General features: G+C 35.9%; 1 protein-coding gene across 1 annotated transcript in view; it reads right to left on the bottom strand.

The window, feature by feature from the left end:
* Positions 1 to 1,588: 1,588 nt before the first annotated feature.
* Positions 1,589 to 14,343, bottom strand: part of LOC134841867 (potassium/sodium hyperpolarization-activated cyclic nucleotide-gated channel 3-like) — a 34,213-nt gene continuing 21,458 nt past the window's right edge. The window contains exons 9-14 of the mRNA XM_063857909.1: positions 12,921 to 13,139; positions 12,182 to 12,328; positions 8,126 to 8,243; positions 7,478 to 7,603; positions 4,771 to 4,965; positions 1,589 to 2,555 (exon numbers count right to left, since the gene is read on the bottom strand). Of these exons, the coding sequence (XP_063713979.1) occupies positions 1,918 to 2,555; positions 4,771 to 4,965; positions 7,478 to 7,603; positions 8,126 to 8,243; positions 12,182 to 12,328; positions 12,921 to 13,139 (1,443 nt within the window). The 3' untranslated portion in view covers positions 1,589 to 1,917. The remainder of the gene's footprint in view (positions 2,556 to 4,770; positions 4,966 to 7,477; positions 7,604 to 8,125; positions 8,244 to 12,181; positions 12,329 to 12,920; positions 13,140 to 14,343) is intronic.

The raw sequence follows: 14,343 nt of genomic DNA, 5'->3' as shown, positions 1-14,343 counted from the left end.
CTGGCCGATCGTTTGTTTTATGTTTGCAGTCGTAGTTGCCACAGCACGGATTTTTATTATTATTCAAGTAATTTTAACTATAATTTAGAGTCCGCTTGATATGTTCATCTAATGGTGCTGAATGTTTTTTAAAATCTGATCTTGTAATATTCAATTTTTGGGGCGGGTTTTGCTGATTTTTGCTGATTAAATTGGTAAGTTTTGCGATCCTCGCTGTTGTTTTCTGCTAATTGAATTTGTGATATAAAATTTTGAGACGATTTCTTTAGGTTTTTGGTTTTTTTTCTCTCCTCTCAATCAGAAGAAAGCAGTGAGTACATCTGTGCCTTGTGGTTTGTCATCAAATCATTTGAAATGGTTATTATATTTCAATAATAAAAAACAACTTTTCAGGAGTTACGAATGATTCCTTCGCGTGGTTTCAGTTTGTCAATCGTGCTTTTATTACGCAAGCGAGATATTGAGTGTAGTGTTATATAACGAATCTACATTTTCTATACCAACTGGCAATTAAAATGGCTTTTTTAAAGGCATTTTTTGGCTTTTTACCATAGCATTGGCAATCTAATAGCATCTGTTCTCTGCTTTGTTGGTCGCTAGTGATTGCTTATTGCCAAGCGAACCTGGTGCAGATGCGAAATGATGAAGTTCCCAAATTTCAAGTCGGCTGTTGGGTTCCGGGACATTTCACAAAATTTTTCAAGGCTTATTTAATCATTCGCCTCAATGTGAACTTTTATGGCTAGAATGTTTATGGCCTTCTTTCGAGTTACTCTGAAGTTTTTTGTCGCAGTATTTTTTAAGTAATTGATTTTAAGCACGAACTCTATTGTCATGATTTTTTTCTGGAAAATGATGAGAGGATCCGCTTCGCTTATTTATTTTTCTCTTTTTAGTTATCAAAAGTTATAATTTTTTCAAAACCTAACAATTGTTTTTATGTTGGTTAATATACAAAGTCTGATTTGATATAACTTCCGTTTTTCTATGCTCTCGGCTGAAAAATTTTCAGCTTCGAAAACAAATTCGACCAAAGAATTCATTTTAGCTGTTAAAGATGAAACAAGTAAAAATAATTTTTGACATTTTTTATTTTAACGTGGAAAACAAGCTAATTGAAGAAGCCATAAAAACAAATATCGGTGAGCAAGTTTCCAGAAAACGGCATTAAAAAATGAATAACATAAATTCATTTTGATTTCCTTCCGATGTTTTTTTTGCGTCCGATCGTTGCTTATAGGCTGGCAATCAGAAAAGCTTGAGAACCAAAAATATTGAGGCAATTTTTCTCAGCAGCTCGAAAACTTTTGCAGAGCATTTCGTTTAGGACTGAAAATGATTCAATAGAAATGGTATCTCATTAGACCCTTTTGGCGTGTAGTTCTGAAATTTGATTCTGAGTGTGGAAAGCAGCCGAATACAAAGTTCCTGCGTACAGTGTGATCGAACAAACAGATGTATTTCAGCAAGTTACAAAGCTCCTATAAATGTCTTTTTTAGCTTCATGTTTTTTAGCTCTCCAACGTTTTCTGTGGTAGCTCTTCAACGTTTCTGGGTAGCTTAGCTCATGACCGAATCATGGTCACTGCATCAGATACGATGAATAATGAGTGGGAATGAGAGGCTCCCGTTTCTGATGAATATAATTTCAATCAGATCCAAACCGAATGTATATTTCATAGGCGTACATCGATACGTTAACGCTTTGCGCACTGGAATCGTCTTCTAGTTATTTAAAATCATCAGTTACCAAAAATTGATGTTTTGCTGCAAAAATATATTCAATTGTTCTAATAAAAATAAAAAAACTGTCAATATCGCTAATTTTTGAATTTCCACAATAATTTTCATGCCATGTGTGTTTTTGGTCCTCTCGATTGAAGCTGCTCGCTGAGGGAGATGAACATTTTCTGCTTCCTATACTTCAGAGTTTCGGACGTCTTGGTCATGTAGAAAATCACTTAGTGTTTCTTCGTTTTCGGAGCTTTTGTGAGAATGTAAAAACTGATCAATCGGTGAGCCCAAATTAGACTGCGATCTATATCGTGTAGAAGATTCACTCGAGTTTAAAGGGTCTGGCGATGGCGGAAACTCCATGATTGGGTTTGATATTATTAATGCGTTGTCGTAGCGATTGAACCCGAAAAAATTCGACGGTGTACTTGCACGCTTTTTGGCTAGTTTTGAGTTTCTGGAAGTCAATTTAGGTGATGTAAAGGAGAATTTAGGCTTCGCAGTTTCAGATGACTTAGGAGGTATTTCAATTGGTAAGTGTAACTGGATGGATTCGAAATCCGTGAGTGTGTCGTCTTTGGTTGTTTTAGTTTTATCGCTCTGAGGGGTTGGACCTCTCAACGGAAACAGATCCTGGTCTTCGGTTTCGTCCGCGTTAGCCTTGTTGCCCTTACCGCCACAGTTGAAACATGTTGTGGAAGTTGGCGAGTCCACAGGTTTTGTGGGCTCAATTTGGTGGTACTTGAGAAGCAGGTCCAGCTTTAAGTTCACTTCGTCCACGTCGCTTTGCATGCCGCGTCCAAATGTGCTCATTTTTCGCTCTAAACAAATTCAACTGATAACAAGGATAGCCGATTAGTGTGCAAGCAGAACAGAATGTTCCGACCATAGTCCTAAAAAAATACAAAACATGATTCAAATTAGTGTCGTTTTTTCTGCGTGGTGTGATAAAAAGATCTGATTGAAAAAATGGAACTGAACCTTATTCGACACTGATAGTAATATAAGCCGAAATAAAAAAACGAAAATTTAGAAAGAAAAAAATTTAAAAAAGCGTTAAAAAATCGCGGAGTTTTTGATTCCTCAGATGGCGCTAAAATGACTCCAAAACTGACTTTTCTTGAGTAAAACTATTTTTCATGGCTTAAATTAATTATAAATAAGCTTTTTTAAGCCTGCATGCTAACCTTATCAGCCCGAAATTAGATCAAAAATCATAAATTTCAAACCGGTTTTCCTCAACAATGTGATTATTTTTAGATTTTGTTCAAATCACGACTGAAAGGGCTTAAATATGATTTATTACTCGAACCATGCCGATGATTATATGTGGTACCTGATTTTGCGTGGAAAAAAAAACAAAAAGTTGAAAAAATCTAAAACACCCGAATACAAAGTTCCTGCCCATTTTCAATGGTCGGAACAAAAAAAGTTACTCAGATGTCAAAATACGAATAGCGTCAAAATACTCAGATGTCAAAATACAACTAAAACAATTTACTTCAAGTGATGCTATCATATCGTCAGTGGTGAATGCGATTGTGCAGTTGCGGTTGCTCTATTTTTAGGTCATGTGGTCAATCACCGTAAAACAATGAATAGCTATCCTAAAAATGGCAGAGAAAGACGATCTAATTTAGTGCTAAATTACGGAGGCTTCTTATTAAATTGAAACTCAATTAGATGATCATTTTGGACAAAAGGGTATTATTTTTAGTCTTCATCGTCTAAAATTTAATCATTTTACTGTGCTCGTTTTATCAAAATTACATTAAAAGCTACCGTGGGTCAGAGATAATGGAATAAAAAAGGTATCTTTGCCTTCTTTAACCCCTAGCGAGTAAAATCGGGTGTTTGTTTTGGCATAAAATTATTTGATTAAATCCATGTATCACACTTGACTAGCCCTTTACCCTGAAAAAGTAATATTTAGCTCCTAGCTTAAATGAAATTCCCGATTGGTTTATTAAAATATACAGGAGTTCACTGCCCATTTTTATGCACATACTTTCCAGTTTACAAAGTAGAGTATCATTAATTTCGACCATGAGCATGATGGTATTGCCTGCAGAACTTATATTTCGTAGTTAATCTAAGAATATTGTGTTGAGGATTATCTTTTCTCTCTGTATAAAGATTCATTGAGAAATCCCATGAAATTTGGTGACGGGTACCTTTCGCGAGAGCCTAGGGTTGTTGGCGAGCTCATTTCTTTTACCAGGGAGCGAAAGTGTAGAGTTAATCTAAGGTCACTTCATTAAAACAGGAAAAATGGAAGGAACCCCTTCGAAAGTTTCAGAGGAGTACTTCCTTTTTGATAGAATGGATTAGTGTTATGATTGCATCTTCGTGGAAGTAATCTGAACGAAAATGAAAATCTTATATACAGTTTATTGTCAGTATAATGAAGCGAGTCTATGAAATGGATGCTTGGGAACTATAATTCACTTTCAAAGTAAGTCAATGCATGCAATTTGGTTAAAAATATCTATTAGTATTCATTTTCGTCCGAGAAGCGCTCCCAAGATAAAAGATTTTTATGTTGTAATGAGTTTCAAGCCCTCGACCCCCCAAAGCAGGCTTAAGGCAAGTCAGTCTTCGAGGGAGATCATTTGAGGGAACTCTTGTTCCGATCTTCGAAGAACTTTGCCTTTCTGGCCCAAATAACCGCTTGGGGAGAGGATAAGAGGTATGTTTTTTTAATCGGCGATTGAAACTTTGGTGCTTGGCGGACCATTTAAGCGCAATTAAAGAGATAAAATATTCTTTATTTACATAACCTGTTAAATGTAGCAGTCCATTCACCAAGAAAAATTTTTTTTAAATTTTTCAATTAATTTTCAATATGCTACTGTGGTTGGAACATACTGCTGCTTGCTCATCAACCAGTATTTACAGATACTGTTTGTAATTTTTGGATAAAGCGTCTGCTTATGGAGTTGGAAAGACTCTATTTGCTTAACTGTTCCCCCTTCCCCCAGGTGAACTGAATGATTAATTTAAAATGAGTTTCGAATGTCGTTCGAGTAGACTGACCTCGTTTGAAGTCGGAGTCGGTGACCCTGCCTATCTTGCGCAGTCTGTCCCTGGCCACCTGTTCTATCGTGTAGCGCATGTTCTCAAACTCACCCAGCACACTGTGGAAGTCACTGTACTCTAGACTGTACAGGTTGCAGAACGTGTCCGCTTTCACACTCGCTGTACGTTTCAGTTTAGCCAGAAGACAGATCTCTGAAAAAAATACTTTAAAGAAAATAAAATAAAGATTAACATTTTTAATCAAATTTTGTTTCTTTACCCTTGCCTTTTTTCCATAAATAACTTTGTTCGCAGAAAAATCAAATTGGCAAACTTTAAAACATGCTTAGTTTCTTGAAAATTCAATTAAAATTCATTCATTTAGGTAGTAAGTAGGAATTATCCATTGACGGCTCCAGTTATTTCTTCAAATATTTTTCTTTTAAAAAAAACTTTTCAGATTAGTGGTTTTCGACCTAGTTTCCGTCAGTTCATTTTCAGTTTTTGTTTTAAAAATGAAGTTTATATTATCTATATTATCTGTTATTATTTTTATTGGCTTATTTTGTATTGCTTGGATTTTATTTTGATTTCAAATTTTTTTACTATAGTTGATAGTTCTGTAATTTATCATTTTATTTTTTATTTTGTCTGATTTTATTTTTTCAAAGTTTTTTTTTCGATTAAACGGTTGTGGTTTATGTTTTATAGACTTATTCAACTTATAGTGCGTAGTTTCGAGGGCAAGAGTTTCCGGTTCGACAAAGTCAGAGATTATGAAAAAGTAAAGGAGTAGATTCTTTAATTATTTTTCGTTTTGAGAGGCTTCGGATTTTTTTTTCACTTTTCTCTAAATTTTCAATTTTTCTCGTCAACTACTTAACCGATATCGCCTACTACATTGTGTGGCTGCATAATTCCTTGTTTCTTTTTTTCACCTTACTGCAAGTTCCCCGGCCTTCGAAATTTTCAACACGGGGAGTGTTTGACTCAGTTTGTTGTAATATTGAATTCAAATCTGAAACTATCTTTCCCAAATCTGGATTTAAACAAGCAATCGGAAAAAAAATTTAAGGAAAAATATGATTTTTCCGGAAAGTCAAATTTTGACCGGTTTTAGGAAAATTTTTGATTGTTCTTGAAAAATATCGTACCAATTTTATGATAATAGTTCATTTGAAACAGTAGATTTTGGTCTTCTTGGCTGCATAAGCTGGTACACCATCATTTTTGTAGAAAAAAAGCTATAGCTTTAGGAAAACAAAATAGCTTTCAAAATACCCTGCCAAATCAGATTGAGGGTTCAGTCGAAGGAACAGGTTGCGAAAATTTTTGTGGAGAAGCTGCGACTCCTTCATCTTTGTATGAAGTTTTTTATGACCTTGAAAAGTGTGGTCTCTGATTTCTATATCGTTTTGCAATTTTTGCAATCTTTACTTTTTCGAAAACTACCCTGCCAAATCTGGGATTAAGAGTTGAATAGAAAAACAATGGTTATAGGAATCTTTCCCTGTATAATGTTCTCGCGATTTTCTTTCAATCGAAACAACAGATTGTGAGAAACTTATCTTGTGAAGCAGGTACGCCATAAGTTTCGTAGAAAAACATTTAATGACCTAGGAAAAGTCAAGTTTTGATTTTTCTAAGCTTTTTTTGTCAAACACTGGTCCTACATTGCTGAGGTTAATGATTCAATTGAAAAAACATGGTGTGTGGATCTTCCCAGCATAAACGGTTACTTCCTTTTTTGTTGAGAAGCAGGTATGGTTTTGGAAAAGGCTAATTTTCCACTTGAAAGATTACCTCCCAAGTCGGATTTTGAGTTCATTTAAACGAACGAAAAGTACGTTTTCCCTACATGAACGACTAATACCTTATTTCAATTGAAACCATAAAGGGTATGGGCTGAGAACAGTTTTTGAGATTTTGATTTTTTTTAGCTTTAAGTTTAATTTATGACAGCGGTTTGTTTTCAACAGGTGGTTAAGCCGAACTTTTTTGCCTTTGTTGCTGACCAGTAGTTGAATTTTAACTGGTTAAATTTTCAAACTATTTTTTTGACTCAGTTTTCTTTCTTTTTTTTTATTAACTTTCTTGTAACGCCTTCCGTCTTCTTTTCTATAACTTTCTTGTAACGCAATGTTATTGTTGTATCGCTACTGTTTTATATCGTGTAGAAATTTGTCATCAGGCCATAGATCGAAATAGAAAGCGCCGTAAGATTTTAAAAAAATGAAGAAAAAAAACACCTTCAAAGCATCCAAGTTCTGCTGGTATTTTCTTTCTTAAGGGTGGAGATTTTTTTGAGGTTAATCACCGATTTGTGAATAAATGCACATATCATAGCCTACTTTCAATCCCTTAAATCTTTGAGTTTTCAGCTCGGTTTTAAGACAATAGTCGAAGCCTATAAAAAGACTAAAAGCGTGGTGTTTTCAAATCCCATCATTCATAGTTTACGTGAGAATGCATAAATGATGAGGCTCTTTTTCCTTCCGTTTTATTTTTTTCTGCAGACCATGTATTTTAAGGCTAAATATGGCATTGAAGCTTAGCCAATTATGATCAAATAATAATATCAGACAAATTAATTTTTGCTGTCTTGTAAAACCTTCGTTTTTGACATAAAACTTCTAATTATGGGAAGTGAGGGGAGGGGGGGGGGGGTTTAACAGAGGAAAGGACGGGAAAAAAGTTGATAAGAGATTGTGATTTTTGTATCAACCTCCAAAGTAGGCGCCATCGATGAGTTGAGCGACTACTGACCCCTCTCGTGTGATCACATCCAAAGTCCCAGTCTGTATGAAGTACATTTTGGTCCCTATGCTTCCCTCTGTGATGACGTAATCTCCTGAACAAAACACACAATCGCATTCAATGCTCATCAAATTGCATTCAATGCAGGAAGTTTTTGACTGACAGCAGTAATATACACCTGTGTGCGATGAGTATCCAAATTAGAATTTTAATTGACGTCTGGTTTGTAATATAAACGCAGAATCTCCACTAGCTCCGTATTCCTCTCATTTATGTCACATTAATAATACCTTCCTGATATTCATGTGGCAATATTCATGTAAGTTGAACTGTGCCTTTAAAATAAGCTGTCACCTTTAAAATGTTTCATATAACCGATTGGAAAACAAAGACTGCTCATTAAGGTTGTTTACAGAACTGATCGTCCAACAAATTGGCTGAACACATGTTGGCCAGACCCTTTAGGCCAATGGAGCCGAAAAGTGAGTTTAGAAGCAAAGCTACGTCCAATTCGTGGCTCCAAATTGTCGAATAAGTTAAAAGAGGCAAGCGTAAATGGTATTGTGTATCATTCGTGAATGTGAACTTAATTTGTGGAAAAGAGTAGATAGTTTACCTGGTTGGTACACTTCGAATTTGAGTTTGGCCACCACAGCTGATACGAAGAGTGGGTCTGCACCCTTGAAGAAGGGCACCACTCGGACAAGGTCACGGCAGTTGTAATTGAGCACCTCCTACAAAACAAAACACAAAATATGTTCTGGATCTACTTAACAACCCCCCCCCCCCTCCCTTTCAAGAACGGGTAAGAGATTCTTTAGTAGATACAATAGATGGGAGATTGTTAAGTAAACCTATGTTCTTGTTTACCTACTTGAACGGTCGTTTTATGCCTGGAATTCTAAGAGAGACTATGGTTTTTTAAGGTTGACGGTGAGGCGGAATAGTATCCGTCTTAAATCACGAGGTGAAGGATTTGAAGTACAACATAATCTCCGTGCTCATTGCTTGCAATTTTTCCCAGAAAAGTTATCAAGAATGTAGCATTTGTCTTAATATGGGCACATCAGTGTTTATACGTATAAAGTTAATCCTATCATCCTAGCTCATAAGTTTATCCGTATTTTCGTCGATGGATGGTCTAAAATTTTTCTGGTTGTTGTCCTAATGGTACTTCTAATGGTAATTGCAATCGAAACCACGTGTAATTTTTTACTCTGCTGAAAAAATATAAAAGTAAGTATAATTTTACAGATTTTCTGAAAATATATTCCGTCCGTTCAGATGAAATTTGTGTTCGTTTTTTGAGTTTTTCTATTTTAATCATCGGTATCACGAAAATTTGCGGATATAACAGAGAAATACAACTCCGGATATTAGATTAACATGACTGATTAACTTTTGAAAGTTAATTAACCATTGTTTCTTGGCAATTTCCTTTCTTCAGAGGTAGGCCTTTAATTCGGGGTCGAAAGAACATCCGAAATAACTGAATATTCAGTCAGTTGTTCCGGTCTGAGGTATTTAGTTCTGCTCAACTAATTGCAATCTGTTCATTCTTAAGGTGCTGCCACTGCCTGGCGCTAATTGGTGCTTATGCTGCCTTTCAAGTCGAATACAGACTCGCTACAAGTGCAGCATAAAAACAGAAGAAAAAACGTCATAGAATTGCATGTTAATTAAAGTCAGTCAGTTTTCGATAGCTTAAAAGGTCGTCTATTGGTTGAGCATTCGAATTATCGAGCATGAGAATAGCCCCCTATTTGTTTTCATACGGAATCGATGTATCTCGACTATTTGATATATTATTTTGATCAATAATGCAGTTCGGTTCGTTCAGATTGCAAGAGCGTAAAATGATCATATTCAGTGCAAACAGCTGTCGAAAAATTCTGACGTAATGGCATTGATGCGAGTTGAACATTTGCCGAAATGGTATTCCAAAATTCGATTAAAAAGTCACCTCATTTTCACAAGGGTCTCTTGTAGTAGAAATTGAGGGAAGCATTTTAGACAGTAAGTCGATATAGTCTGCTCTGTCAAGATCTTAAAATTCAATTTCCAAATTGAAAAGTTGCCAATGATTGCTAAACTGAAGTTGACGCTTTGCTATAAAATCTGTTTTTTTTTTCATGACTTAGGCAAGTCTTCTTATTTTATCCCACTACACTTAACAGCGGGATTTAGACGGGAGACATTGGAGCCTCGGTGAACCGTATTTCATAAATCACTGTATTTGTAATTGTTTGGGGCTACCATGGCTCCCTGGCTCTTTTTATCACTTGTCTGTCAAAGAACCTCTCAAGCTTGTAGCAGATTGTAAATGATCATTATCATCTACCAGAGCGGAGACATAATATTTGGGTTTAATAGGATCAAGTTTTGTTGTCGAGTTTCAAATATCTTTTTATGACCAGGTGACAATAGTAACCTTTTTAATTCTCTTTTAATGACTGAGTTTGAAACATTGTTTCAAAGTTCGCGACTTCTTATTAGATCTTCCGAGCTTGTTTTTGATCAAGTAAAGAACAAGGTCCTGCTGTTCGACTGAGTCCCCTAAGTATCGAGTATTTCAAAATTTACACGAAAACTTAACATTGCCTAGCGAGTTGTATTACACCGACCACAGTTTCTTTCGAAAAATACATAAACAAATATAGGAGCAAACAAGACTGCTCCTTAATCCATATCGAATAGTTCTTGGTACAGAAAATATCGAAAAACTGTAAATTTTGGACAATATCAAACATCAAGTGTGAAGTATAGGGTAGAATGGCATAGGGTAGATTGGAATAGGGTAAATTGTCATGGAACCGAAAACTTGAGTTGTACGAAACTAATATGACCAATTAGCTTGCCTCAATTCAGTTTGGAACGATGGTTGAGCGGGATAATTTGCCATGCAATTCGCATTAAGCTTTCAGTATTATGAACAAAATCTTTAAAGCGCGCATAATTTAGTCCAGAACATGGCCAAATTGACAATTTTCTAACTCCCGGAACTTAACAAAAAATAATCGGGGGTATAATATCTCTTTACATTTGGGAGTCGATATCATCAATGGGTATCAAAGAATTTTGTTAAAAACTATTATTTCGATCGCCGAAAATTGACTGCATAAAAAAAAACACCCCAAGCATAAAAATTCCGTATTCTTTGAAAGTCGGAACGAAAAGGCTAGAACAATGGGTTGCATTGTGAACAAACTGACCTACAACTGAAAGGCTCTAAATGAACCTTTTTTGGGTCTTTTTACTTATTCCGCCCAAAATCTCCAAATTTTGCGATTTTGTAGTTTGCTATGGATAAATACAGAGCAAAAACTGATCGCACTGATTTGTTTTGTTCATACGAGTGCGATCGTTTTAATTTTTAGCCGATTTCTAACAAAGCCGAATTTTGATCAGATGTTTGGCATTTTTTTTGCAGCTATTTGTTTTTCTGGTGTGGGTAAAACTGCAGGTTATTTTTATCAAATTTGAATAGTTTTCAAAATAATTAATATTTTTTGGCTAGTTCGGCTTATTTTTGGCTAATTCGGCTTAAAATTGTAAACAAAATATTTTTAAGTGGTGCTGAAATTTGATAGGCTAATTATAGCCAATCAAATTGAAGTTAAATAGTTTCAGTTCAAGATCAAAATGTTGAATTATTGATTTTTGGGCGGATTAAGTAAAAGTAAAAAGACCCCTTTTTTGCTGAGTATATTAAATTTGAATCAAAACTAGCGAACGATTTTGAAAATATTGCGGCGTCCTAAAGAGTTATCCATAAATATTCATTGAGAAAATAAACCTAAAAATGTCTTTTTAATTATAAGTTATGCTCAGCTAGACCTAGGTCCTTTCATTTCTAGCCATAAGTGTTTGATTTATGTGATCACCTCTTTCAAATCTAGTTTGATTTTTCTTCTCGATCTTGTTCTTGCTTGATTTGCGATTATTGGGCCCAGTTGACATGTCGAGATACTTAATTTTCAGGACTCTCCTCTCCAACTGCGCAGTTAGTTAATAAGGGAGAGGGCTGTTAGTTTTATTGTGAATTGGTTACCGTGCAATTGTTTGTTTTCACGAAATGTCTGGTAAGAGGCCTGGGGGGATCGAGTGGCATTGGAGGGTGAAAAGACCATGGGCCGGCGGGCTTGAGGTTATTGCTTGATATTGTGCCAAATGACCCAATAAAATGTGCGAAAATAGTACTTAAGGACAATAATTTTTCAAAACCTGACCTTCTAAGCAATCTTAACTTGGTTAGGTACCAGAAATAAGCATGACTTTGGAATTGTGTTTTTGAAACATTTCAAAAGTTATCACGATTTGGCGCAGTAAATAGTACCATTAAGCTTCATGGATCAAAATTGTTTTATTGTTTTTATTCGGGTAGATTAAACTAGAGTATTGAAAACCCCGCCCTGAGTTCAAAGTCCACGTGATCGAAAACATGAAGTTCGACCTTGTCTTTTGACACTCGCGATCTCGTGAACATTCTTTTGGTGTTTTCGTGTAAAATTTTACCATCTGACAACTTTTTCTTAGGGCTCAAAAGTGAGTGCACCGTATATATTTGACCGATTCATAATCGTTCAATAACTCTCCTTAAGGACTTAATTGTCCTTGATTTGAAATTGAGCGTGGCTCTAAATAATCTATTTAAATTAGGTTGTGCACTGACTTCTCGTAAGCAGTCGTTGAGTTCGTCCAGGATGTCCTGTTCGTTGAACATCTTGCCCTTGTATTTGTACTCGTAGTACTGGTGCACCCGCACTTGCAAGTCGGGCGGCAGCTTCCGATGAGTCATGTACTGCTCAATCTGCTTCATCTGAAATAGAGAGACAATATTTAGGAGAAGTCATGCGGAGAAAGCAAGAATTAACTGGCAGCCTACGAAATTAACTGGAAACATGAGAAATTTTGTTAAACCTGATTAAAATAGCGGAAAGAGAATTTTATTTGCTGAATTGGCTAAGCGTAGCAGCTTAAATTTTTGTCAAACATGTTTTTAATTTAGTGCCTCAACGAAGCTTTCACTTATTCTTTCAAATACCTCTGACTTGGCAAGTGGTGAATAGCGTCTTTACTGCTTGTAAACGGATTAGAAAAGAACGATTATTTGCTACAATTATGCCAAACAGTTGAATTTGAAACAGGGTTTCTATTTGGACAAGCTGCCAATTGCTTGAAATAACAGTCAAGTACATGCACTTCTTGTCTGGGAATCTGGAGTGAGATTATGACGTCTGTATCTCGAATTCTTCACTTGGTATTTACTCAAGGCCTGTCAAGCTAATAAACTTCATATTTAATAACGCTAACTAAAAAAAACGATAAAGGCAGCAATGAGTTGTCCATTGAGCTCAATAAAATTGTTTTTTTTTTTTTGCAACTTCAGCAGTTTTGTTTAAGATGTGTACCTTTTCGCTGTACTGTCTTCGGGAGCTGTTCAACTGCTGGATTATATTGGTTGCCTGTCCGATGAAGAGGGCGTAGCATGTAGCCCCACTCAACATACTGACCATGACCAGCCACAAGTCCATCATGTTCGCTGGCGCCCTCTGTCCGTACCCGATACCCAACATGTGGGACATGGCACGGAATAGAGACCAGCTGTACTGCTGCTGCCACGAGGCTGTCTAAACAAAAGCGGCCTTAAAAAGATGCCTGCTCATATCGTTCCAGAAGAAGTTTATGCTTATTTGCTTATTTTCAATATGACATCTGGATCGATGGGACCAATTTCGGGTCTGTGAACTACCTTCAGATATGAACATTATAAGGTTTTCGTCATCTCTAATGAAGAATCCAGTCGCATGCTTGTCGTTTGATCTCATGTTTGTTGAATAGGTCTCTTTTACAAGCTGACGTCTCAAAATCTGACCACACCCATTTTTTGGTTTTGGTAGTTTGTTTTGGAATAGGGAGTTACTTCGGAAAAAGGAGTTGCATGGAAAATTGTACTCTCAGCTTTTAAAAGGAAATAGTTTCCAGAAATACTGGAATACAATTAAAAATATTTTCAACAAATATTAATCCGGCGGTCTCAGTTTTGGTTCAATTTCGTCTTTAAAATGCCTGGTGGCTGATTTAATGTTTCAAAATCTGTTACACTATGTGAACATGGAAACGTCTATTCCGATCGCGGTCTGCGACTTATTTTATAGTCATAAATGAGACAGCTTTTTCTGATGCGTAGCTCTGTCTGAAGCATAACTGTTTAATATAACATAAAAATGTCATTGGCGTCAGAGATATTGGTTCTGCACCAAGAGAGCTTCCTTGTTTGATATCCATCCAACTCTCAAGAGAGGTAAATATGCTCTGGCAAGAATCTTTTCAATGAAAAAAACTTTTATGCAATGATGCTTGTACAAATGTTTTGTTAGATGTGGAAACAATACCAAATTAAGTAGTCTGAATGAGCAATTGGTAGTCAAGTTTTTTTGTTTTAGAAAAATCACGAGATTTGGAAATTAAGTTTTTTTTGTCGGAATGGCTTTTCTGTGTCATTCGAACCACGGAAAATAGTTTCCTTAAAGAATTAATTTTTTTCTGCTTTTTATCTAGTCGGCTGTTCGCTTTTTCCACTATCTTTGTCCACTCTGTATGATAGCATTATGCTTGTTCTGCTTGAGGATATATTCATTAATTGAATTATATTTCTCCGTTTCTCACACTCCTCCCATTTTAATTATGACAGCCCCCCTTCCAATCCAAAATATTGATCGTAAACTCTGTTAGGCGTCAGCTGTGGACAAATAAACACCGGAGGCCTTGTTTGCTCTAATAACTTCAGGCTTTCAGTTCTCCCCTCCTCCAAGTATTGTTTAGAGGTTGGGT

This window comes from Symsagittifera roscoffensis, chromosome 3 (assembly GCF_963678635.1).
Source record: "Symsagittifera roscoffensis chromosome 3, txSymRosc1.1, whole genome shotgun sequence".
Classification (NCBI taxonomy): Eukaryota; Metazoa; Xenacoelomorpha; order Acoela; family Convolutidae; genus Symsagittifera; species Symsagittifera roscoffensis.
Note: the sequence above shows the minus strand (reverse complement) of the source record. Positions and strands in the feature narration are given on the sequence as shown.